Below are 25,457 nucleotides of genomic sequence, written 5' to 3' on the forward strand. Positions count from 1 at the left end.
GCTGATGCAAATGGGGAGGAAATGCACCCACCCACATTCATCACAGACACACGCGACTGACTGACTGACTGACTGACTGCTGTCTGTCAGTGCTCGGTAGGTGGTGGTCTGCAGCTCTGTTGTTGCAGAGATTTCGCATAGTTTTCACAACCCATTTCTCCCATACTCTTTCTTTCTTTTTCCCTTTTCCTCCATCTCCTCTTTCCCACTCGCGACATCTGGAATTGCTCAGAGCATTACTTCATGTGTACATATCACTCTTCTCCGATTCGGAGTTGTTCTTGCCGCTGGTTTGTGCGTTGTGTTGCGCTACCCTGCGATCCAAGATGGCACAACGTCAGATTATCTATTACATCTGTAACCCTGTCATCCACGAGCAGGCCAAGGAGGAAGCTAAATCACACTGATGGCTATAATGACCAATGATGCTTAGCAGAGGGAGACGTTTCTAACTGTGCCTGTCCTTCCCTCATAGCCAACAAATCAATGCCAGCCTGTCCTCAAAATGTCAAGCGACAGCCACCCCGAGGGCTTAAAAGACAGACCAGGGTGAGGTTATTTCCGAAATGGCTTTAGCAGAGGGGAGTTGTTTTAACCCGGATGGCAGTCATACGTCAGCATTCCACCACAGACTGGAGGATGGGTTTGAGTTACTTCCCAGGAAACTGTGCTGAAAGGTGGGAGATTCTCCTCAGGGACCGAAGGGAGCGTGCATGAATTTCTTATGTTTCGGGGCACTCGGAGGCAGGTTTTGTTCTCCTCCGCGCCAGCTTGTTAAGACAACACAGACATTTTAATCTTTCTAATTAATTCTGTCTGATGCTGCAGTCCTATCTGATGATATCCTCAAATCTAATCCAGGTCATTTGGTTCTGTCTCTAATTATTTATTGAGTTTCCTCCACCCAGCGGAAAAAAAAAAAAAAAGATCAAACCCTCAGAAAACCAGTTGATATGCAGAGGAGAAACAAAGAGAGTCAGACAGAGACAGAGAGCCACAGACATAGTGATTCATCAAAGATTTGTAAACACAGCCTGCTTGATTCTTGCCCTTATGGGGCTTCTTTTATTTTTTTTGCTGTAAAAGTTCAGAAGGCAATTGAGCTCTGGAGGGCGATAACACTTCACATAAGAACACACAAAGGGTTTTTCCAAACATACTCAACAGTCCAGTCATAAATATAAAAAAAATAAATAAATAAATTGAGGGTCAATGAGCAAACAGCTGGGCCAATTTCTAATCACCTGACTTTTACTTTGTAGATTTATTCTTAGACTGCTTTTCCAAAATGTAATTACACAGACAAGAGGCAGTTCTTCTGTCAAGAATGTGACGACTCTGAAAATCACCCATCAGTCAACTTTTCCATCTCTGCTATTATTATTTCTGTGGTTGAAATAACACGTGGCAGGCACAAATCAAGTTTTAGGCAAAGGAAAATGGACAGAATGAAGATGATAATGACAGAGCAAATTACTGTGAGGCACATTTGAATGCTATAACAGCATAAAACCTCTCAACAGCCCAATTTTCTTCTGTCGAAATGAACAATTGAGTGTAAGCTTTTCAGGGCGGTTGTCTTTTTTTTGTACTCTATGATGACAATTTGTATAAAGCATTTTCACTCATGGAATATTTTTTCTAAATAATTAGTAGTGCATCATTACTTGCTTCAGTGCCAGAAGATACTCAACAGGACACTTTTAAAATGCCTCCAGGGGAAGTCCTTATTATCTGATGCATCATTTATTCCAGTAAAACAACAGCTTTTGAACTCTGTCCAGGCAGTTGATTGCAGCTGAGTGCTGGCACACAGAAAAGTTCTGGCACCACAGAACCAAGTGTCAGTCAGTTCTGGTCCATGTATGGCTGACAGATTTGGCAGTGGAAGAAGTCGTGGCAGAGTTTTGAGGGGTAAAGAGTTGGGCTGTGAATGCATTTCAAGCAGCAGCACTCGGGATCGCTTTGGGCAAGTGTCGATTTATGGCTTTGGTCCAAGTTTGGCTGATTTTGGCAGGGTGCTCATCAGTAATCTGGCTTAAGTCAAATAACCAGTTGTGTTGGATTTAGGCCACAGCCAAACCCAACCATTTTGGTAAAATGGATATTTATGGAATGAATATTTTATTCAGGTAATGTATAGAGTGATCTTTTACCTGTAATCCTACTTAACATACTACTTCTAAATGAAGCAACAACAGCTTAAAATGAATCAAATTTATATATGTTTTCTGATCTGACGGCCCTATCTGCAGGACAAAGTGATTCAAAAGGGCTTTACAAAATTAACAATTCATTAAACCGTTTTCTGATCGGTTTAGTCCGGTTTAAGTTCAAACACTACTTGCTTAGAGAAAGAGAAATAACTATTTGGTTAAGGTTAGAGAGTGATAGGTCATGGTTAAAAGAAATCAATGAGCGGGTCAGAAGGAGGCAGGAGACCAATAGCAGTGTCCAATGTGGAAGTCCAACATTTTGCTAACCCATCCAATTACATCTACCTCCTTGCTGTGCTGACTTTGTGGCTCAATACTAATGTCTTACTATTTCTTCATTCACTACCAAGCAAACGTAGAGACATAATACTCAAACATGCTGTTTTGTGGCATTTGCTGAAATTACTAATGCTGCCTCATGTTAGCATCCCCAATTATCATTCTTCTCTTAAGGCCTGTGTTTTTGTTGTTTTTCATACGTTATGCCAATCCACCTGTACAGTGTACCCAACATTTGGTGTGCAAACTAACACATAAATAAAGTTCAACTGAATATAGTTTAACTGGGGCAACATTTTCAATTTACAGCTGATATATTTACCTTAACATTGTCAAACAAAAAAAAAGAAAGCAAAAAAAAAATGTACAAAGTGAAAAAATGCTTTCTTTATTTCTAATTAGATAAATCAATCCAAAAGGAAGAAGAGGAGCTTTCCTCAGTGAAAATCTCTGCCTTCATTCAAAGTCCAGAGACACTAACTCACAAACTGCAGCATGATGCAGACATTGTAGCAATGTTTCCACCAAGGTAGAGGGAGGCCATGATAAACATTTCAGACAGCGGCTAAAGTCAATATCCTGCTTACATCAAAGACGCTGCCCTATTTCAACACTTGCACTACGCCTTAAAACTATTTTTACTCCCTGCATATATATATATATATATATATATGAGCAAACCCTGCGAGTGAGAGCTTTAATGACCCCATGTTGAGCTGATGTGTGGTAAACATCTCCTGAGCTGCATCTTTCTCCTTCTCTGACAGCTCGAGTAATTTTTAGGGAGGCTTTGCTATAATTTGTGTGATATTATTAATGATGTGGCCTCAGGCTTCATGTTTTTTTTAGCACCAAGTCTGTAACAATAAACAGTATGAGCAGTTTTTAAGATAAACTATGGGACTGTAATGCTTTTGACTTGCTGGCTGGGTTTAAATGTATTTAATTTTAAAGACATGACCAAACTTCAGATTTTTATCATAGGGTGGACATTTTTTTAATTACTTGTGAACATTGTGCAGCGAGTGTACCCACTGTAACTGTAATTATAACATGTGTTTTGGTTTAGCAGTGCAGTGAAAAGAGGCACTGTAAACTTCAACGATCTAAAATAGAGAGATAATTTACCTCATTTAGAATTGAAGCTACATGTTTGACAGTCCAATTAATCGAGTATCCTACTGTGCTTTATAAGGAATTAGGGCTGCAATAATCCATCGATTGATAAGTCACTTTCTCAATTAATCAAATAGTTGTTTGGTCTTTAAAATGTCAGAAATAGGTGAAAAATATCACACCAATGTTTTCAAAAGATGAAGGTACAGATTAAAATGTTTTGTCTTTTCCCGATTAGTCATCAACAACCAAAGGATATTCTGTTTAACCTCAGGGAGGACTAAAAGAACCAGAAAATATTAATGTTCAAGACGCTGGATTCAGACAATTTTAACATGTTCTCAAACAAAATTACTCTAAATAATTAATCAGTTACCAGCATAGTTAGGCAATTATTTTTCTGTTGATCAACTGATCGATTCACTGACTAATCACTGCATCTCTACTCTGGAGTGGGATTCATTTTCTGTTTCCTATCTCTAGCTTTGCCATTTTATCTTGCTACTACACACACAGCCACACACACAATTGCACTGTGGCACGTGCTCTATTCCATACACACAATACCCAGTTTATCACTCACTTATTCATGCAGCAGATTAAATTTAGCAGCCGAATAAAGACAGCATCCTGTTTTGGTTCATGTTTACAACCAACAGATGAAGCTGTATCCTCCTGGATGTTAAACTCATCTGTTCATCCGACAGCAGTCTGACTTCCTTTTATTGTTCCATCTGAGCACAAATATGGATTTTCTTTTTTTTTTTCTTCTTAAATTGCCTTCTGCCTGACCCAAGTGTGAAATGCACAGCATGACAATGAGAATGAGCAAAAAAAAAAAATGGTACGACAATAGCTGTTCTATGTGTGGGGAACCCTAATATAAACACAAAGCTACTGACACTGTCTATATCCTAATGAAACCTAAATGAAATCCAGTCCAAACACTATAAAAATCATGGCTCAACTGTGGCTCAACATCTGCAGCACAACCTGAAAATGAGCCAACTCACTCGTGAAACAAATGTTAACCGTTACTCACCCTCTTGTATGTTGTAAAGCACGTTGTCAGCATTTTTTGCAGCCGTGGACAGGCACCAGACACGGAGAGCGAAGATCAGAAAGGCAAAGTTCTTCCGCCGCCTCCAGCTTCTCATCGTGCCCGGGCTCGGTGGGGTGAGACCGGGGAAAGCGCTCCGGTCAGACCGCGTTATTAATGCAGCACCAGCAGACACTTCACGCAGGTGACAGCGTGGAGATACGGGTCAAAGCAGATCACAGCTGTGTAAGAGGGGAGGGGGAGGGACGGGGGGGAGACGAAAAAGAAAGGATTCACCATCCAGACTCCAACGAGATGCGACAAGGCTGTCAATCCAAGAAAGAAGCTGTCACAAACTTTTGCCAAAACACATGGCGGGTCCAGGGAAAAACGTACAGATTCATGTGTCAAGCTCAATGTTTCTGAAGTGGAGGTGTTGCTCCTGTGATTAGTGTGTTAGGAAGCGACAGAAAAGACAGAATGAAGAGGATGTTGGGGAGTGTAGTGAAGCGGATTTACCATCCATCCCCTCTCGTACCGGAGCTGCCACACTTGGCCATGTGCGCTTCAGACTTCCGCAGGGTCCTAAAGCCGGAGGAGTTTGCAGACTGTTGTCATGTCAAGATGTGTTTCCTCTCACTTAAATCCGGATCAAACCTAATCTCAAACGTTCGTCCTCTGAGATGTTTACCCTGACCCGAGTCGAAGCTGGTGCCCCACGTGGGTTAGCATACATGAACCCAACAGGGTGCTTCTTTAAAGACGGGCTACTATCCAACGGGAAACGGATCAGGTGAGATGCGCACCTGTTTTAGCATACGGGGCTAACCATTGGTTCTCTAAAAAGTAAATTAACCTGTGATGTTTGAAGGTCCTTTAAAAAAAAACCACTTAAGGTTCTTCTGAAAGCACTTTCAGAATTCATAAAGACTCTTCTAACCACCCGGATAAATAAAACAATCGTTGTTTTTTGTTTTTGTTTTTGTTTTTGTTTTTTTTGGGGGGGGGGAGGGTCTGTTTTTGTTTGTATCAATATTTACACCACACCTTTTCAGAGTTACTTGTTTGTTTGTTTGTTTGTTATATTTGTAATTTCTGTATTCAGTGGCAGTTTGTCACAGTTATACTACCTCCAAGGTACATACAGTTGAATGTAATGTATTGTCTATCACAACTTTCTGGGGGTATTCCTGTTTTTTTCTGTTCAAAATATTTGCACAAAAAAAAAAAAAAAAAAGACTCGAGAAGAAAAATATTTTTAATCATTTTGTTCAACAGTGTATTTTGTCATCCTAATGGTTAGAAGACTCTTTGGGGATTCTAGTAATATCTTCAAAACCATCACAAATGCTTTCAAATGTTCAACCATTACGCATAACAGCCATTTCATTACCATAAAAAAAACAAAAAAAACGAGGTAATTTAGCTAGTTTAAAGTATTTTTGTCATGTGTAGCCTTAACTACATGTTTGTGTTAGTACGTTAGTACGTTATTTATACATGACCAAAAACGGAACCGGGTGTGCATACAAAATTATTATAACAAAAGAAAAAAGAAAGAAAAAAAACCTATAACTCATGGTCTGAAAATGTTTTAATAAATACATTTATAAAATTTAAATTATATACTTGTATATAAATAAACAAAATAATCTGGCAATTTTGTCCAAGATATTCCTTAGGAAGGATTTCTGCGAGACTGTTTACATGAGATTTCCTTCCTTTGGCGCCTCAGAACTAAACTAAGCCAGATATACATATAGCATTATAAAAACAAAGATGAATGTAATTGAAGTTTTTGGTGTGTGTGTTTCCTGCTCTATCTTACAGCGACGCACAGTGTGTGGCTTTTCTCCAATCACTGTGGATGGAGGGGTGTCAATGGATAAGGCTTCATATTAGAACATGTATTTATCTGTTGTAAATATAGCAAATTGTCATATGTACAGTTTCACACAGTAAAAACAAAGTTTAATCTATTTCATGTTGTTTCGGTCCACCTCTCTGGTGTGCAAAAATGTTTCAGAGCTTGTGGGTCCACGATGGATTAAGATGACTGACCATTTCTTGAACTCACTGTATAGGACGTGATTAATGCCGCCTCAGAAACACAACAAAGTGAGATACAATAACAGCTTTGAAGAGGGCAGGGCCCGAGGTGGTTTGCTAGTTTGACTAAAGCATTGCTTTTGATGTAATTTGCTGGAAAATGAAGTGTGAAATGCTGGGATGACTTGTGTAGAATAAAACAAAATCTACACAAGATGACATTTTAAAAATGGTGAACTTTTAACCTGTTGAACCTTGATTCCCCTTAAAAGCTGAAAAGTTTGAACTGAGATATGAAATAAAGAAGTGCACATTAACGCTACACTCCACAACCTTCAACCTTCAGTCTAAAACGGTGAAATTCTTCTCATTTTGAAATTCCCTTGGGGTGAGAATGTCTCCTCATGTCTTTCTATATGTGTCCACACACACACACACACACACACACACACACACACACGCATGCGTGCACACTCTGGTCCCATCTGTGTTTTCTGCAGGATACCTGGTCTTGTGTAGCCTAATCTTTTTTAGTGTGTGCTACAGGCAAATAAAAGTCACAGATGTCTCTGCGCAGGCGTCATTTCACTCCACCAAGGCTTCAGACTGCAAAAAAAAAAAAAAAAGGAGAAAGTCTGCATCTCTTTGCCTGAGCTGATTTTTGTCTGAATTATGTCCTTAAAATCTCACCGAGCGTCTCAAGATTACAATTTTTCTCTTTGAAGAGTTGTATGACACCCTATTTTCTGGTGTTCACTCATAACTGTTGAATCGGTTCTGTTTTGTCTTTTTGAATGACTCCTTTTTGGTTTCTTACCTGTTGCTCACCCAGAGATTCTTCAACGATAACAATTTCAAGGCCCTCATACATGTAAATATTTTAGATCTTAATTAGGGACACCTTACTATCTTTCTCCTAAAACACAGAGCCACTGTTCGAAAGAGATGATGACGAGGGGTAAATGTTTAGATAATACGGGTGCCGGTGAAATGGTAAATGACTAAACACTTATAAACAGTGGCTCTGCGTGGAGGTACAATCGGCCCTGCAAGCTCAGCCCCTGTTCTCCTTTCGAAGCCAGACGTATCAGTCCTACCCCTCGGGGCAGTTGAGTCAGTACAGGCCATTGGGAAGCCAGTCGGCCTCAGAGCACATAGTCCACATTATGCAGAGATAGCAATGTGACATACAGACACATGATGCCTCAGAGAGAGAGAGAGAGAGGCTGGCTGACGAGAGCCCGTCTGCTCGTATACAGCAGCCCGTCAGTCTGTGCTCATCGTGTGGAACCAGCCGACATGGCAGGAGAACACTTCTCCCATGTGGATTACTCTTTTAAATGGCCCTGTTGGAAACACAGGCATGAGTGAAGCCGGGGAGATGTCCATAGTGTTTGCTTCGTCCCTTGGGCCACAATTGATCGCTCAACAAGGAACATCCTTGGAGTACAATGCAACTGGCTGATCAATTTGTTGAGGGAAGAAAAAAAAAAAAAAAAAACAGCCTTTGTTCAACGTTTAACCTCGCTTTTTCTTTGCGATTTAAAATGTTGTATTTACTCCGGAGCAACCCACTCACCAGAAGTCTGCCACAACAGTTTGTATTTACAGAGCGTGTTTTTCTGAGACCGGCGGCACATGTCCTTTCCCTGTTCTCTCCTCATCCCTGCAGGCTCTGTTGAAATGCCACAGAGATGTCAGTCACCTTTACAGGCTATATGTGGACTGTGGTCCCAGGCTGTGCTCAGGAGTCTCCTCTCTTATTACAATGTCATCTCTGGTTTGGAGCTCTGTGACAAAGGCCTCTTTCACAGGCGCTGCGTGTCTCCTGAGTTCGATTAGCTTGAAATTCCACTGTTCCGGATGGGAGGTTCCAGAGGCCTCGAGGCAGACGTGAAGTCAATGACGAAACAAAACCTCCCTCTCCCACTTTATGAACACCTACGGTACTGTACCAATGACAGTCAAGGTGCTCTGCGCTCAAGGCACCAAGACTTCATTTGCTGGAAAATAATACTGCTTCACCACAGAATGTCCTTGGAATACTTTTATATCATTCTGCAATACTTGAGCTACAGCAGAGGAAATTGATATTGTTGATGAAGACTGAAATGATTGGAAAATAAATTATATGATTAATTTGGTTTGTGTTTAATCCCTCGGTGTTAATTTGAACAGGGAAATATAATAAATATTTCAACTGACAAACCAATCAAATATTGTCATTATAAGCATGTTGGACTTTGCCAGCGCCTGTTCACAACAAAAATCAATCACATATGCAAACAATTTTCATCTGTACTTTTACAGCGTAATTGTGGTCAACAAACACGTTTATAATCTGCCATTGTGGCACAAACATAAATCTAAATGTGTCTTTGTTAGATGTCAAATCAAATCATATGTATCTATAGATGAATACAAGTTATAAATAAAGTAAATTAGCCTCAACGTGTCCTCCCGTGACCTGTTGAAGCCTAAAACCAAAAACTTTTGCAGTCAGTGTGCAAAGATACAACAAGATATTTAACAGACACCGAGCCCTAATGAAATGCACTTATATGCGCAGGCATGGCAGTGATTTGAGAGAAGATTAATTGAATTAAATGAACAGTCATTTTCAATAGAGTACATGGAGAAAGCTGAAGAGCCGCTGGAATGGTCAGCGAATTAACTCCATTTGCCTTCCAGAGCCTGATTTATCTCTGCAGGATCTGATCCAGAAGTCTCTGCAAGACAAGAAAAACAACAAGGGTTGCTGATAACTCTCCCCAAAAAAAACACTGATCAAAAACACATCCAGCTGCACTCAGACCTCCCGTCCATCCGTCAGTCTCTTAAGAACAGCTCAGCGTCACTCAGGAGCGACTCCAACTGCTAAATTGGCTTTCACTTCCATCAGCCTCACCCCTGAGCTGGCTAAGCCCAGGTCGGGGGAATAATTCCAGCTTGCTATCAGACTGAACACCCCTGCTATGCAATCACCCTACTCCTAACACTACCACCCAACAGCTGGAATCTCATTTCAGCCACCCTCTACCCTGCGCTATCAGACCCCGCTGTAAGTCTACGCTGGGCTCCCCCACCTCTGTCTGTGTGTGTGTATGTGTGTTGGAGACTTTCTGATAAAAAAAAAAAAAAAAAAGAAGAAGGCCCTTGTTGGGGATGAACACACTCCTTCTCTACCAATCTATGTGGTGGGGCCCAACTAATGGCTTCATTTGAGAGGTGGCAAGGTCACACTGGCATCTTAACAGCTCCATTTCCCCAAGATATAAAATATTCCCTATACAGAGCCATTTGACGTCACACTGCGCTCTACAGTTGCTGGCTGTGTCAGTAAACCACACAACGCTGATTTACTGTAGTTTCCAAGAAAATAGTCGGAGGCCTGAGGCAAAACAGTTCCGGCTTTACCTACACGTTTGCGAAGGAGAGATCAGGTGATCAGCTTTAGATCATCTTGAATTAGAATAAAGAAAAAAGAACATTTATACTCTACATACATCCACTGAATCTCTCGCTCTCACTCGCACAGACAGACAGACGCACGCGCGTGCGCACGCACACACACACACACACATGCACACACTCTCTCTAAGGTGGCTGTAATTGTGTAATTATCTGGGAGAGATTGGAGACGACATCTCACATTTTTCACATCTCACCTGACTGACAGCAAATTCATTGTTCTGCTTGGGTTATAATGGGAGATTGAGTGAAGACTCGCCTGCAAGTGAAGCTGAAAGGATCTGTCTGCACTGCATGTCCTAAATATATCATTCATTTGCCACATGCGCCTCACAGGTTGAGGGTGTGGATGCTGCCTATTCAAGCAGGTCCTTTGCATCCTGTCAGCATTACCTCATATAAATAGTACAAGTAATACAGTTTGGGCTTCTTATAGTGCTGAAAGCCACATTTCCACAGTACTATAAAGAGTGAAATGGGCACAGTTGTGATGCAGTAATGGTTTGGTTCTGGTATCACTGATATGGAGGCTCGTTAGTGTTTCCTGATTTAGGAGAAGACAACAGAAGTAACAGGTTTTATATAAAATATGAGGATTTGTGTTTATGATTGACTCAAATATTCAATGTGGATTTATTTGGGCGATAGTCCAGTGATAAATGACAGCGGAGCAGGCTTTAGCTGTCAAATAGCGACCTCTGCTGGACAATAATCAAACCATGATGAATTTGATTCATTATAGGAACACAGACACTTGATACTTCATTTGCTCATAATGAGAATGGTTTCTAGATTAAATCTAAGTTGAGTAATTAAAACAAAATATATCCAAATATATACTGTAGTTATATGTGCATTGTTTGTCTGGTCCAGCTTTTACTGATGTTATTTTGTTTTTTCTTTTTATTTAATTTTTATGCGAGTTGATTTGTTTTTATCTTTCAACATCTTTGCAACTTCTCCCTTTAATATGCTCCCCTTTGGCCTCATGCACTTGTGTTTCCAAATATAAATCAAGTCCAACTCAATCAAAAACATTCACAGATATCATACCAGAGCTTCAATAAAATAAACTGTGCTGACTAACATTTGTTTTTCTGTCTATCATTAAAATATGACCGTGTTCAGCATAGTGTTTAGTGTTCAGTGTTTGGTTTTGTTGTCTGTGTTCTGTATAAATTAAAAAGGGAAATATAATGTTAAACTACTACTCACTTCCTAGGTGGCAAATGCTTTGCACAAGACATTCAATTTGAAAAAGAGACCTTAGTGTGATGTTAAACAGCACAAAAATTGTACAAAAAGGTAAGTCTTTGCTTGCTTTTTCCTTTTTCTGTTAGAATTTATAAGTTCAAATTTGACAGTTTTTATGTCCACTGATCAATGCTCTGAACTGATTTTTATCTCAACTGTACCTTCTTAAAGACTTCTGCTCGCAGTCTGTTGGTTTGTGATACGGCCCTCTTTTTCTCCTCCTCCTTTTTCTTCGTCACCTCCGGCAGTTTGTTGTAAATCCTAGAGACACAAAAAAGGCAAACTCTTACAGGGCAGAGGAATACGTTATCAGAAGTCTGATGGTGGCTGAGCCATGCCAAAAGATTCGCATACTAGAGACGAGGTTTTTATCTCGTGAGACCACAGCCAGTAAGAACCTGGATCCACTGATAAACAGGTCTCACGCAGACTCCTTTTTCACTCCCACAACTACGGCCAATTTGTTAGGAGATCCTCCAAGTCAGATAGTGTTGCTTTTGAAAAAAAAAAAAATTGAATGGGAGGCCATCGTCTGATCAGGTGTGCCTTTCCAGATAAGGGAAGAAAAAAAGGAAGAGATAAGGTATACAGAGGGTAACTCATATCTCCTGCCAAGACATTTGGGCGTCAAACATCTATTGTATCCATACTGTGTGCGGCTGTGTGAATGTGAATTGTGTGCATGCTGGCTATGACATCCAACTTGATGGACTGTGCTGCATAAAAAAAACAATACAAAAAAAAAAAGAGCGAGGAGAGGCAGAGTGACATCCCCCGACTTGGGTTTGGTTGTGAAAACTCACCGTCTGGACCTCAGCTGCATCTCTCTGCCTGATATAGACCTCTCTCTAGGCTTGAAAAGGTTATCTAGGACACACATGCGCGCGCACGCACACACATGCGCGCACACACACACACACACACACACACACACACACACACACACACACACACACACACACACACACACACACACACACACACACAGGAATAACAAATAAGAATTGATATGTAAATGACTCTCACATATGTAAATGAACACTGAAGACTGCATGTGATCTCCCTTTTTCAGACAGTGACACACTTCAGTATGAATGCACCCACACATACGCACACAGTACCTACATGGACACATGTCAAACACACACACACACACACACACACACACGCGCACACACACACACACACACACACACACACACACCATATCATCCAGTCCTATTAAGCCTGACTATTCTGTCGCTCACAGATTGCACTGAAGTGAATTGCCAGAGTGCTGCTGCTCAATAACATGAAGACTCTTTGTTCATAATTAGACCTCAGACTTCATTCAGAGACCTCTGCGAGCTATTTTAGGGTCCTAATTTCACGAGTACTCTATGACCTTCCAAAACTAAATTGGAGCCCATTGGTTACTTGAAATAGCTGTCCTCCGTGTGTTTTACCAAAGGGTCAAACAGTCAAGCATTCAACACAGTCGGACTTGTTGCAAAGAAAACTTGCTGTAAACAGTCCTCAGAGATAAATGTGTTCAGAGTGCATCTGAAAAATTCTGATCTTAAACAACATATTTTGAAGATCTGTCATATTCCCTTTCTAGGTTTTAAAATCACATCATTTCTTAAAGCACAGGGTGGAGAATTAAGCAGCCGAGTTAAAACTGCAGAGAACAAAACAATGTTTACACTGAGCATATACAGTGTAGCAGCATTTCCTGCACAGAAATCATTATCTACAACTTTATGAAAATCAACAATCTCACAATATTTTAGAAAAATACCAATCTCTTATTACTTGGCTTGGTTGTTTTCTGTGAAACTCTCCCTCATCTTTTTTTTTACAGCAAGAACATTGTAGCAAATTTTTATAATCAGTATCAGTCTACATTATTTCTGGGGGGCATTTAGGCGTGTCTGTTTTTTGTTTGCTCAAAATTGAGCTATTTTCTTAACTGACATTGTGTAGGAATGTCTTTGCTGCATTTTTTATTTTTTAAAAAAAATTTTTACCTTATGTGGGCAGAATTCAAATAGAAAACATTTAAAGGATCATTGTACTCAAATTTTTAATCTCAATTTGTGTGCATTTCCTGCATCCAGACTTTGGAGAAAGCGGATGTGCAGTACTAGATAATGGCCAGCAGAGAGCAAAGTTGGATAAATGCCACTGCACTACAGAGGGAATCGCATGGAAAATCCAATTTTTTTTTTCCTCCGACCAGCTGAGGTTGTTTAAGTTATAAGTAATTATGTAAGAAACCGTCCATAGTTCCTCATAATTCAATATGACATGAACCATATACATTCCTTATTTATTTCCCACTCTGTGTTTGGGGGACTAATCTACAGATGACTACACAGATTGAAGGAGCTCTCGTGCCAGCAGCCCAGGGATTTGATGAATGTGTCAGTCTCTGCAGAAGTGACGTAACACGAGATAGGAAACATGTTGAATGATCGATGTAGGAGATGAAGGCCTGCTTTGAACCGACTCCTGGGAGATCTGACGACTGAATTGCTTGCTGTCGTCACCGGGACTGGTGCCACACTTCTACTTTCCCAAAACCTACAATCTCCTATCACATGACCTACGGCTGTTGATATACTGCTGTCATCACTATTGGCCTGACCGCAAAACCAAAACATTCAGACCGGTTGTCCATTGGACAAGAGGATGACATTATGTCCCACTTAATGGCTTGCTTCTGCTTTTCCAGGTCTCTGGTTGAGTTATTCTGCTGTACTTACCACTAAGTGGATCCGGTGTGGTGCAGTTCCTCTTTTGCTTCCCTCGACCTTCCCTGAGGCCCTGCACCAAGTCTGGATTGGAGTCCTGCAGTGCTCTCCTTCTCTGCGCCCTCTGCTCCAACCTCCTCACCCGACCCTGAGATCGGCTGATAAAGTCTGGCCTGAAGAGCTCCAAGGCCTCCTGGGGTTAGAGAGGGGGGGGGGGGGTATATACAGTAAGCTGCTTGCTGGTGGGAAGAATACAGTACAACTCATAGACACTAATCCCGTGGAAAGAGAGAAAAAAAAAAAACTTCATTGTGTTGGAATCTATTCTGAAAATATCCTTAATCTATTCCTTAACCTTGGAGAATCCTCTTCACAGCATTGTAATAGCTTGGAGGTGAAGGCAACATGGAAATATTATACTCAGCTTTGGTGGGGATAAAGGTAGGAGAGATTTACTCACAGGGGGAGGCTGAATCCTTTAGAAAGCCTCCACAAACCTCCCTGGATCTTTACCTCTCACAACATTGTGTTAAAACTTGTAAAATTAACTGGGTGGAAATCAAATTTTTTTTTTAAAAGGGAGTGAAAAATTGTGTAATAATTAAAGATTGTTTTCATTCCCCCTCTACTTGGCAAAGCCTGTCAAATATCAACTGAAGCAAAAATGTCTCCAAGTATAAAAATCACCCCTCAAGAGATGGCTCTGCTGTTGTGATATTTATTCCAACAGTAAACACATTAAGATTCTCTTTGTAAGAGACCTTCATTGAAATAGTCTTGCAATATTAGGCTAGACTTCCTAAGGTTTGAAAGGTTCCATGTGGATGAACACAACACTTTTCCATATTGTGTGGTTGAACTAAGGACAAAATTAAACAGCTCTTCGTGACACTTTCTCAACTCCATAAATGTCATCATTTTTGGTTTGATACCTTGTGGAAAAATGTGTTGTATCCCTATCCTCGGAGGTTTCACTCATTCCTTGATAGTTTTGAACTTTAATGGATCAAAAGCAGCGGAACAAGTAGAACTTTGGAAATCAATTAGTCACCGGAGACTCGCATCCATTTTTGTTTTTGCTTGAACTTGCATAAAATAATATCTGAAGAAGCCTCAGAAAAGTTATCAGTAAGAAAACTAAACTACTTTGGTAATTTTGAATGGCAGCCTTATGTAAATATAGTATTTATGCAGTTTTTATTCTTATTATTTATTTATTTTTTTTAAATCTCCTTAAGGGAAACTTAATGTTCATGGGGACATGACTACACATGTGAAAATTTTTGTATAAAAGCCTTTGTGGACCAGAAGGAGCAGTGCAAAGTCTAATAAAGTGCTGAAAATGAAAGAAATCCTGGGGTGTGGAGCATGAATGTATTGAGAAAATTGGATAAAGCACCGCCACTTAACGTGGCTGCCAATTTGTCCCAGTGGTCAATCATGGTATTGCAATGAAAAAAATCTGTAGCGCAAAAAGCATTTTTCCCCGTACACCACTATCATAAAAGAGATACCTGGTTCCAATGGTTGTAAAACCTCCTGAAGGCCAGAACAATAACTTTTATATTTATAAAATCTTGATAATAGAAAGACTATGGGTCAAGCAGGGACAGAGGCCACGGGAAAAATGCTAACGTGCATGTACTGTAGGCCACACGATTATGAATCAAACTTTAATTTTTTTAAGTTTTATTGAAAACTTTTTTGGGTCACATGCTTGGTGAGCAAAGGCCGGTGCTAGATTGGATCATTCGGAGGGAGGCTCGGTCTTACATTGATTGTTACATCATTGGTTGTTAGTATGGTAAGGATTAATGTTAGTGCCTGAAAAACCAGGCGCCCTTAGCAACAATAGGCAGCATCACGCAGAAAAGTGTGAAGACCACACACAGCATGGAAAAAAGGAAATTAAGGAAGTTGCCCCTCATCCTGGAAATAACAATATTTTAGATCTTACAGGTCGTGTTTTTTCTCATTTACTATGAGACTGCAACAGAAAAAAGTGAGGAAGTTGAGCTGTCTCAGGTGAAGATGAACTACGATGGGAACTGCTAAGTACAAAAAAAACATTTCTCTATGGGCAATTTTTTTTTTTCTCCAGGTGCTGCAACGCAGGAAACAGGGCCGTAGCGTGAAGTGTTGCGGGACTGCCGCTGCCGGTGTTGGGGTTGAACATAGAAAATAATAGGAGCAGCTGTTTTGACGCCTGTGTTTGGCCTGCAGGGACCACTTCGCTGACAGTGAAGCAATCAGTCACAACACTGTAGAGTTTAAAACATGTGTCCCTCCGGCTGATCCAATCGAGCACCAACCGTGAGCACACACCATGTTTGAGACCGGTATCCAAGTCCATCGAACCAAACTGTCTGCGATATTATGGGTTTGTGTTGGAGTACCCTTGACTGGTGGGTAAAATAATTATTTCGAAAACAGTACAGAAACGTGTCTCATACTTTGAGGCTGAGAGTGTTCGGTGTGCTTTCCAGATAATCGGCCTTCAGTCGGGAGTAATAATAACAGGTCTTATCCAAAGTGGAGACTGTTTGAGGTTCTGTGGAACAGCAATCATCTTGTCCTCCGCCTGTTTTGTCACCTCCTGCCTGCTTGCTGCGAGTTCTGGAGTCCACTTGAGAAACACAGAGAGAGAAGTGAAGTTTAATTTCGCGAGTCGCTAAAAACCAAAGTGGACTGCAAAGAACAAGATGATTTTCAACATGCACTTTTTAGTAGCACAAATAATTCAATGTCCATGTGTTTTGCAGTTATTTATATGCAGGTTTACAGTTTCTTCCCATCTCAGAATGAGCTGTAGTTGCAGTTTTCACAATATTCTTGAGTTCCGCCCACGCTTTTATTTTCTGGAGAAGGAGGGAAATCAACAGACCTCGAACTGAACCTAACACACTCCCGTACACACGTACGCACGCGCGCGCGCACGCACACACACACACACACACACACACACACACACACACACACACACACACACACACAACTAATAGAGTGAAAAAACCCAGAGGGAACATGAGTATGACCCATGAATAATGTAAAAGATGACGGTGCATCCATCGTGCACGCGTAAACCCATTTATCTACCTTTACTAGAATATATCAGCATCTCCACTGAATACCCTGCCATGACCATGTGGCATGTATGTGTATAGAGCATCATTACAATCTAACGTCACTGGTCAAGCTATTGCTCCAGGATATGCATTGCTCTTTGGGCATCAGAATAAATGTCCGGTGAAAAGTATAAACAATTTAAAAATAAAAAAAAACAGGGTGAGAAAAGGGTGGGATGGGGCAGGAAATAAATGTTGCACTGAGTTTGAGAGAGTTTAATCATAAAAAAGTGCTGTGTTGCAGTTGTTTTTCCAAGGGACAGCCCATGAAACAAGGTACGTAGGCAAGACATGTTTTGAATCCATTTGGCTGAGATGACCACTGACAATACTGATAGGTCTCCTCACTGCAGGTACAGTAGATAGAATATATGGAATATATCACTCTCTCGTTGGTCTGTTAAACTTCAGACGCCTGTTAGCTTTTTGGTCAGCATAAAAACTGACAACTGAGAAACAGCTAGACTATTTCTACGTGGAGTGACAGTGAAATGAGATACAACCTGTCATGTATTTAGTCAGCTTTAGAGGTGTTGTTAGGCAGATTACTTTATAGAGCCCAGCCAGCTGTTTCCACATTTTAATCTCTATCCAAAGATGAAACGTCATATTTACTGTATACAGATATAATCTGTAACTAAGTCTCAATCTATTCCATTAAGATGGGACAGTTTGGTTTTCTCTTTTTGAAACCTTTAGAAGACCAAACATGCAGTGCAACATGCAAAAATCTCATGTGTGCTGACTGAGCACATGAACTCTGTTGCTTTGGGGCCAGTACGTTGTGTTTAATTACCATTTATAACACAACCTGTCGAACAGGAAATTCCTCAGAGGCAAAAACAAAACTAAAATTCATAGTACAAGTTGATATTGTCCTGATTTATGTACAAGGAGATCGAGTAACTAGGAAAGATTCTTCGAAAGCATACAATATGTTTTTACGTTTTGCAGCCAACTGTTAATATATGCAGCAGACATTTTTAGCTTCTTTTACACAGAGGTGTAGGAAGTCAGAGGAGAATAAATGAAAGTGTTTGCACGTTATTTAAGTCTGCAGCTGCACTGAGCTTGTGCACTAGTCGGGGGTTTATTTTAAACAATGTGAATGTACAGTAGGAGGAGGGTGTGTGAACCGTTTGCATGTGTGGGTCCATTAACAATGCATGAGATATAAATCAAAAAGGTGAGAGGCAGAGTGAAAAAAAGGAGAGTTCCCACCCTCTCGGACCACCTCGGCACCACATTCAGCTTGTTGTTAGGCCTCAGAAATGTGATCCTATCTACAAAAGCTGCAGAATATACAAAGCCACTGAGAAGGAATATACAGATCAATTGACATGGGTACTTTAGATTTTCACTTCTGAATCAAGGTGATGAAATTCATACCTGGGCTAGTACTGAAAGTGTGCTGCCTGCGCCTGGAATTGCTCCGAGCACAGGAGGCGGCCTCATCTGCATTCCCCTTCAGTCTGCCAGTCTTTGTGTTTGAGGGGCTGGGCCCTCTGAATGACAATAATCCCACAGTAGCGCTGTGGCGCTGAGTGTCTGAATCATCAGCCTTGCTGTTAACACCATAAGCGGGCGCCATTTGCTCGACCTTGCGGCCCCGGTGCTTTGATAGAGGGCCCAAACCGCTGTCTCGGCCATTGCGTTTGTTGTTGGCCAACATGGCCGCTCTGGTTCTCCCGTAACCCTCATTTGTTTTGGCTGATTTGTTATCTGTAGAGGATCTGCGGCAGGATGAGACGCCTAGTCGAACAGACATTGCAGATGTATACAAAGTGGGTCGACCTGCTCTTCTTCCCTCCAGCTCTACAAAGGAAAGACAAAGTGACTTGTCCAAAAACACAACGGAGCTGGTGGACCTCAAAGGCACCTCATGATGGATACAAGACCGGTAAGAGGGCTGAGAGGAGAGCAGGTTCATCACTGAGCCACCAATCACTTCCTGCTTTCTGTCCTCCTCTGTGCAGCTCAGTCTGCATTGTACAAGTTGTACTGTCCTCTTTCCAGGGTCTCTCACTGCCAATCCATCAGCTGGCGAGTAGGCCTGTCTAAACCCATCTGGCGTAAAGATGGTAGGTTTCTGTCTGCCCACGTCCGATTGGGATTTGGAGACTCTCATTATGGGCATGGACAAGGCTCTTCTCCCAAAGGTGTCAGGCACTTCTGGAGGAGTTGATAACTTCACAGGCTGTGTTGGCGTGGAGGGCCACCAAGACTCCTGTGAAGTGGAAAGTGGTGGCAGGACCTTCCGAGCTGCAATGGTGATGGAAGAAAATGCCGTCCGTTGGCTCTTTGACGCCACATCTGGGACACTCAGTCCTGAACAGGTTGGAAACTCCACAGTGGGATCCACTGTCTGCAGTCTGAGGGGACTGCGTTATTGCTCCAAGAGACACACTCCCCTTCGCCTCTTGCCCACACCACACACCCCATGACAGGACATTCTTGTGCAGTGAAGCAGTGATAGTGTTACTCGAGGGCTGTGGACAGACAGAGAAAAGAGAAAAGGCTTCATATCAAAGTTGACTTCTTCTGCAAACTGAAGGACTCCAAAACTGAAATGAAACCAAGAAAGACTGCAAATACAAAGATATTAGCTGCTGTAATGTGATTGGAGGGACTTACTATCTGCTCTCCTGCCTGACCTATTTTTTGTTATCTTTTAGTGTTGCCATGACAATGTGTAAATTGATGGACAGCATGAGGGGACAAATTACCCATGACATTTAAAGTGATAATCCAACAATCCAGGTTTGTCCTCTGAAAACTAAACCAAAACAAAACACCAGTCTCTGCTCTTTTTCTCGCCTCAAATAAATAAATAAATGAATAAAAATCTAACTTTGAACCGGGAAGATACTTGAGTTATTCCCACTTTCCTGCCGTTTTTGTAAAAAGATCTTGCTGGTTCTCATTTTATCTCTGTATTTGACGGACAAACAGTAAAACGCTATCCTCAAACAGCTCCTGTGTTGACTCACACGCCCAAGACCCAAATATCAGGAGAGTTTCACAGATATAATTTGGCTTAATGAGTGACTTTGCCTCTTGCTTGAATGTTATTGTAAACTGGAGTAATGGAAATCTGAAGACATCATCTAATTAGATAACAGAGATTAAACATCCTACAATTATGGAAGAAAAGGTTTTCTTTGTTGTTCAGAAGTTATCGTCACTACATCATATGAGTCTGGACAGACGAGGATTTAAACATGACTGGTTGGTGGAGACAAACAACCACATCTCAGTAGTTCTAGTTTTTACAGAGTATGGACTTTTAGCTGCGAGAGAAATAGATTTATGTTTCAAATTATTTTGTTCAAAAATCAGTCTGGGAAAAATATGCAGATTTCGATTTTTAATTCATTGTATTGCTTCCTTTTTCAGGCTGAACCATTTCTATCTTAAAGCAGAAGTATACAGTAAGTGATCAGAGTGCACCATTGTGTCCACCCGGTATTTGTAGAAACAGTGTAATAACTTTGAGGTTCATTAGACCTTGGGAGAACAGATGCCCAGAGCTGTTTACCTCATTGATGTTAGGTGTCGATAGGTTCGGGAATCTCTAACTGTGGAAACCCACTGACATCGGCCAGCTGTCGTTTACTTTTTCATTTGTCAGTTCACAGCAGAAAAAAAAGAAACAATAGGGCAGTGCACACACCACACGTGACATAAAAGAGAAGTTCACTTCAAAGGCAACATGAAACACAATTATCAGACCTACCTACTCTTCACAAAAGTATCGTCACAGAAAATAGTATCTCTGCCAAAACTTCAATATCACATTATTCCCTCCACTTTATCGTTCCATCATTAATTCCATGCTTAGAGCCATATCCATTCCTACCTATCAGCTCCCAAAAGAAGCCTCTCTCTGTCCGGCTTCCTGCTGCTCAGCTCAGCTGATGATGAGTCCTCCAGCACAGTTATCTGCCTTGCTTGCCTGGCACATTTTGGATGACTCCTTAAACCCAAACAACAGCTTAAATGTTTAGGCCTATTGTTTCAGAAGGCAAAGGAAGGGACTTATTTATTCACCACTGAGCATAATTCCGTGTTTTATAATCATGATACACCAAGTGTACTGCTCTCTTTTCAGCTTGTACAAAGCCTGATGCCCGTTATTACAGTCAATAAAAGAGAGATTATTACAAATGGAGGCATAATTTACTCTTTAAATAAACTTGTCAAGCTTGCAGAGCTTTCATTCAGCGTTATACAAACAGTGAGGGCTTTGCAAATTTCAGTCATGTTGTTGGCCTCTTAAGATGTTTGCCTGAAACGGTACAGTGCATATAATACAAGGAAAGTAATTATGTTTACACTGTGTGTTCCACTTTGAGGTGAATCACATGGGACGAGAACGCAGGCTATAACAACAACACTGAAATAGAAATTTATACATTCACAGTTTTACCCAATTTTCCCTTTGATTTATTTTTTTTCTTCAAGTATAATTGGGAGGAATATCATTTTTGTAATGTTGCACCCTTAAAAATGGAGGGGGATAAGAGTTTGGTTGTGAGGAAGAATGAGACTATGAGCAGACACTATGTAGGAAATATGGCTTAAAATAGGAAATTTAACAAAATATATAAAATGGACACTGAAACAATGGATAGAGAGTCATTTAACTTATGATGGATAATTTTTCACCATCAAAAAGGCACAGAAATTAACACAATATATGGCTAAATAGTACACATTGTATGTGCATATGAGTAGAGTGCATATTTCTTTCTCTATTGTTGTATATAAGCATGCCAACAAGTGACACAGTTAAGGAGTGGGGCAACATAACGAATGCAAATGCTTCCATCCATTTTTTTAACACGCAGTCTATATTCCATTATGGTACACACGGGGTCATTGCTGTGAGTTAGTGAGTATTACAAATTTTGTGACATACATGCAGTGGCCTTTATCTGTCACAGTTAAACAAGGGACAGGACCCAACCGTGTGACACCGAGGCAGCCAGTGAAGCAATTGGTGAACTTTACTTACAAAGGATTGGTGCAATTACAGAAAACCAGGCAGGTGAACAATGCAGAGGAAAGGGCAGAGTCCAAAGTCCAGACAGGGTCCAAAGCTGACAGGAATCTGATTAAAAAGCAGCACATGAGGGAAAACTGAGGCTTAAACTCAGAGAGTTCAGACCTTATGATCTGGTAACTAAGAGGCAAACTGGGAGTATTTGCTAAGTGGGCTGAATGGCAGAGAGGCTGCAGGTGAGCAGAACTGGAAGCAGGTGAGGTGGGCGTGGCGTGACAGAGACTGGGGACCTCTGGTGGGTGGAGGGAGTAATGCAGGGAACAAGCTGAATAACTGAAAGGCAGAAAAATGTAAGGCCAAAACCACAAAGTCATCAGAGCTCCAAATAAAGAAACATCTTTTTAAAAATGTCGTTCATCCTTTCAACAAACTTGTCACATCCTTGCCATGAAGTACTTGTTGTGAAGACTCATGGTAGACCGACTACTTACTAACAAAATACATGTTGGCTACACGGCATGTGTCAATTATTAAAACTCCCCTTTTAAAAATGTTTAAGTCATGATGTGAAGTAAAAGAGTGAAAGAATAAATCATCATGAAAACATTTCATATTTCTATGAAAAATGACCAAGTTAAGATCAAGAGTGAATTGATCATACTATCACATTTATCTTTGTGGTCAAAGTATGATATGTAGCTTTTTACTCAGTGGCCGACCTCCATTGTTGTCTAAAAACAATTCGAACACATTACAGAGGCACTGTTTTACTGGTAGACACGTTCTGTCTTTGCTTATCGTGTTTATTGAGCGTTTTGATCCATCTTCAGCCGTTTGACTCGTTCACACCAACATAACAACGTGAATTGAGATAAGAAATCGCTGGTATTATGAAAACGTTCCTAAAATTGGCTAAAAAAAACAAAAGACGAAAGTGCTCATCTGTAGTAGGAAATTTCCTAACCTTTTTAAAAAAATTAGTACATATATTTTGACCAGTTCTTAGATTTTTTTTAATTTAAAATTCATTCTGCTGAAAATACCAAATAGGCTTGATGAAGCATTAAGAGAAAGGCACAGTGTCGGTTTGGTCTTGTCATGGGATTCGTTGATATAGAAATATAGACGTATAGCCAATCAAACCTTGCACCATCCAATAGGTCTGCGAGAGACTGGGAATGACATGCAAGACGTGTATGTGAGAAAAATAATAACAGTATGTTTCTGAAAAACAGTGACAGCACACAGACTGGGAACAGGGTTTGTACTCTGCAGACGTGACTCTGTGCTTATTGTTGCATGCGTGGAAACCAGTGATGGAGTAAACCTTTGTGCTCCTGACAGCGCCAGGAACGTAGAGGGAGGCTGTGGGACCTACAGCTGGTTAGGAAGCAGACAGGCTGTGCAGAGCTGCGGGTATATGAGAGATAAACCCATCAGCACAGCCAGTGTTGAAATGAGGCTCAGTGAGAGACCTCTTGGACAAAATGCCGGTATTTAAATGTGTCATATGTTCCGGTGTTCGCCGGGGTTATTTTTGTCATGGACTACTGGATTTTTACTGTATGCACACAATACCTTTCAATTCTCTTATTGAGAAATAAAACAACTACAAGAACTAGCTAATGATCTTAAAATTTGAATGAGAAACATTCACCTCTTTCATTCTCAAACACGCTGTGAGGTTAAATTACTCTCTGAGCGCACATTGATCAGGGAATTGTGGATTATGAGGGTGACGTACTTGCTACAGAAAATACATGCTCCTTGTTATGAGCTGCGGCAGTTACATGGTTTCTCTATTAGAGCAATTTGTCAGACTGAGTCAAGCATGCAGAAACGACACTGACTGTGGGTCACTGGAATGTGGTCACATGGACCATAATCTGTTTGAATTCACAGCAGGAAAACATACCACTAGCTTCAAGAGTTATTTGTGGATATTTTAACCCCATTGAAGACAGAAAGAACAAATAATGAATGTTCTATATTTTACATTATGAACATCAATGAGTGCGGAAAAGTCTGCTTGGTTAGATTATATGACAATGAACATAATATCAAACAACTGATATATTCCTACACTTTTTCCAGGAATGCAGAAATTTGTGTCCTGATCTTTTACGAAAACATTTATTCATTACAGTTATTTATTTTTTATTTTTTACATCCTGTTGCTGTAAAAAGCTGATTAAATTATATTTATTATATGAAATCTACTTTCTATCGATATTGTGAAGCCTTCTTACCTGATAAAGCAGAGTGTCAAGGCTGTTGCCTCTTTCCTTGCCACATTATGTCCACTTCTTTCACAGGACTTCTTTCAGAGGCCACAGAGTGAGCTGCCACACACTCAGTCGGGAGTATGACAGATCCCTGCAGTCATCAGGTAGTAGTAGTGCTCAGTGGTCTTTTCTCGAGCCTCAGTGGAAAGTCCTCTCAGCTGACAGGGGCTCAAGGAAAAAAGCAAAACCCATCAACTGAGTCAGTATGTTTAAAGAAATTACCCTGAGAGGTTAGGTGAGCTGACTGAGAGTTAAGACCTGAACATGCTCTGCAAATGAAAGAGAAGTCGAGTCCTTGGTAGAAGTTTAACGGTGATGACTCTGGTGGATACGCTTCAGTGGGTCTTGATATTTATTCATTCTCCACACACGCTTCTGCTTTAGTTGTGCAGGTTGAAAAAACACCCCCCAGGGATTTCTAGCGCTCCCAGCAGCACCTTGGGCCTCATTCATACGTCCTCCAGGCAGGCAGCTCAGTGAGGCTGTCCTTCTTCTCGCCTCCTCCTCCTCTGTCTCTGGGGCTCAGGCTCAGGTATCAGAACAGGTGACTGGCTCTCAGGTTTCAGGACTTGCATAATAGGTCCCCACTGCACAAGTTATTAATGGAGTCAGAGGCTCCTGCAGTTGGCTCACTGATGCAGCAAAGAAAAAAAACACTATATTTAAAGACAGAAAAGGTACGGCTGTTTGTGCTCACTTTTACTCTTTGCAGTGCTTACCGATGCTTTCCAAAGATGTTTTCCCTAAAGTTTTTTTGAAAAGACACATATATCTTCTCTGAATAGATAGTCCTGGAAAAAGAGAGTAATGGCAAAACTATAAATACATGTCTAGATTTGGTACAACACTGAAAGTGCTGAATATTCAACTTATTGTTTCCTTC

The 25,457-nt window shown here is 40.8% G+C and overlaps 2 protein-coding genes across 4 annotated transcripts in view; both read right to left on the reverse strand.

Annotated features, from left to right (window-relative positions):
- The window catches only part of adam12b (ADAM metallopeptidase domain 12b), a 79,663-nt gene extending 74,640 nt beyond the window's left edge, over window positions 1-5,023 (reverse strand). The window contains 1 exon segment of the mRNA XM_069144543.1: window positions 4,654-5,023. Within this exon segment, the coding sequence (XP_069000644.1) occupies window positions 4,654-4,768 (115 nt within the window). The 5' untranslated portion in view covers window positions 4,769-5,023.
- A 3,588-nt stretch (window positions 5,024-8,611) lies between these two features.
- On the reverse strand, window positions 8,612-25,037 carry LOC138194983 (uncharacterized). 3 transcript variants are annotated; one of them, XM_069144036.1, is made up of 10 exons: window positions 24,907-25,037; window positions 24,539-24,769; window positions 22,302-22,397; window positions 21,144-21,260; window positions 18,674-19,773; window positions 16,613-16,785; window positions 14,172-14,352; window positions 12,228-12,291; window positions 11,586-11,685; window positions 8,612-9,428 (listed from the first exon to the last, which is right to left on the reverse strand). In XM_069144036.1, exons 5-10 carry the CDS (start codon window positions 19,419-19,421, stop codon window positions 9,399-9,401), a joined length of 1,296 nt encoding a protein of 431 aa, XP_069000137.1. In that variant the 5' UTR covers window positions 19,422-19,773; window positions 21,144-21,260; window positions 22,302-22,397; window positions 24,539-24,769; window positions 24,907-25,037; the 3' UTR covers window positions 8,612-9,398. The 3 variants fall into 3 exon arrangements, with proteins under 3 accessions (XP_069000137.1, XP_069000135.1, XP_069000136.1); XM_069144034.1 differs by lacking the exon at window positions 21,144-21,260 and having other exon boundaries at window positions 24,539-25,037; XM_069144035.1 differs by lacking the exons at window positions 21,144-21,260; window positions 22,302-22,397 and having other exon boundaries at window positions 24,539-25,037.
- Between the last annotated feature and the right edge of the window lie 420 nt (window positions 25,038-25,457).

Source organism: Embiotoca jacksoni, unplaced genomic scaffold, assembly GCF_022577435.1.
Source record: "Embiotoca jacksoni isolate LCO1_2020_lvr unplaced genomic scaffold, fEmbJac1.0.p SCAF_12, whole genome shotgun sequence".
Lineage (NCBI taxonomy): Eukaryota > Metazoa > Chordata > Actinopteri > Embiotocidae > Embiotoca > Embiotoca jacksoni.

Excerpts from the sequence above, each read along its gene's own strand:
- LOC138194983 (XM_069144036.1), bottom strand. The coding sequence starts at position 19,421 with ATGCCCATAATGAGAGTCTCCAAATCCCAATCGGACGTGGGCAGACAG. Across the intron at positions 16,786-18,673 it reads CACTTTCAGTACTAGCCCAG|TGGACTCCAGAACTCGCAGC; the intron begins GTATGAATTTCA and ends GTGTTTCTCAAG. Across the intron at positions 12,292-14,171 it reads CACACCGGATCCACTTAGTG|ATAACCTTTTCAAGCCTAGA; the intron begins GTAAGTACAGCA and ends TGTGTGTCCTAG.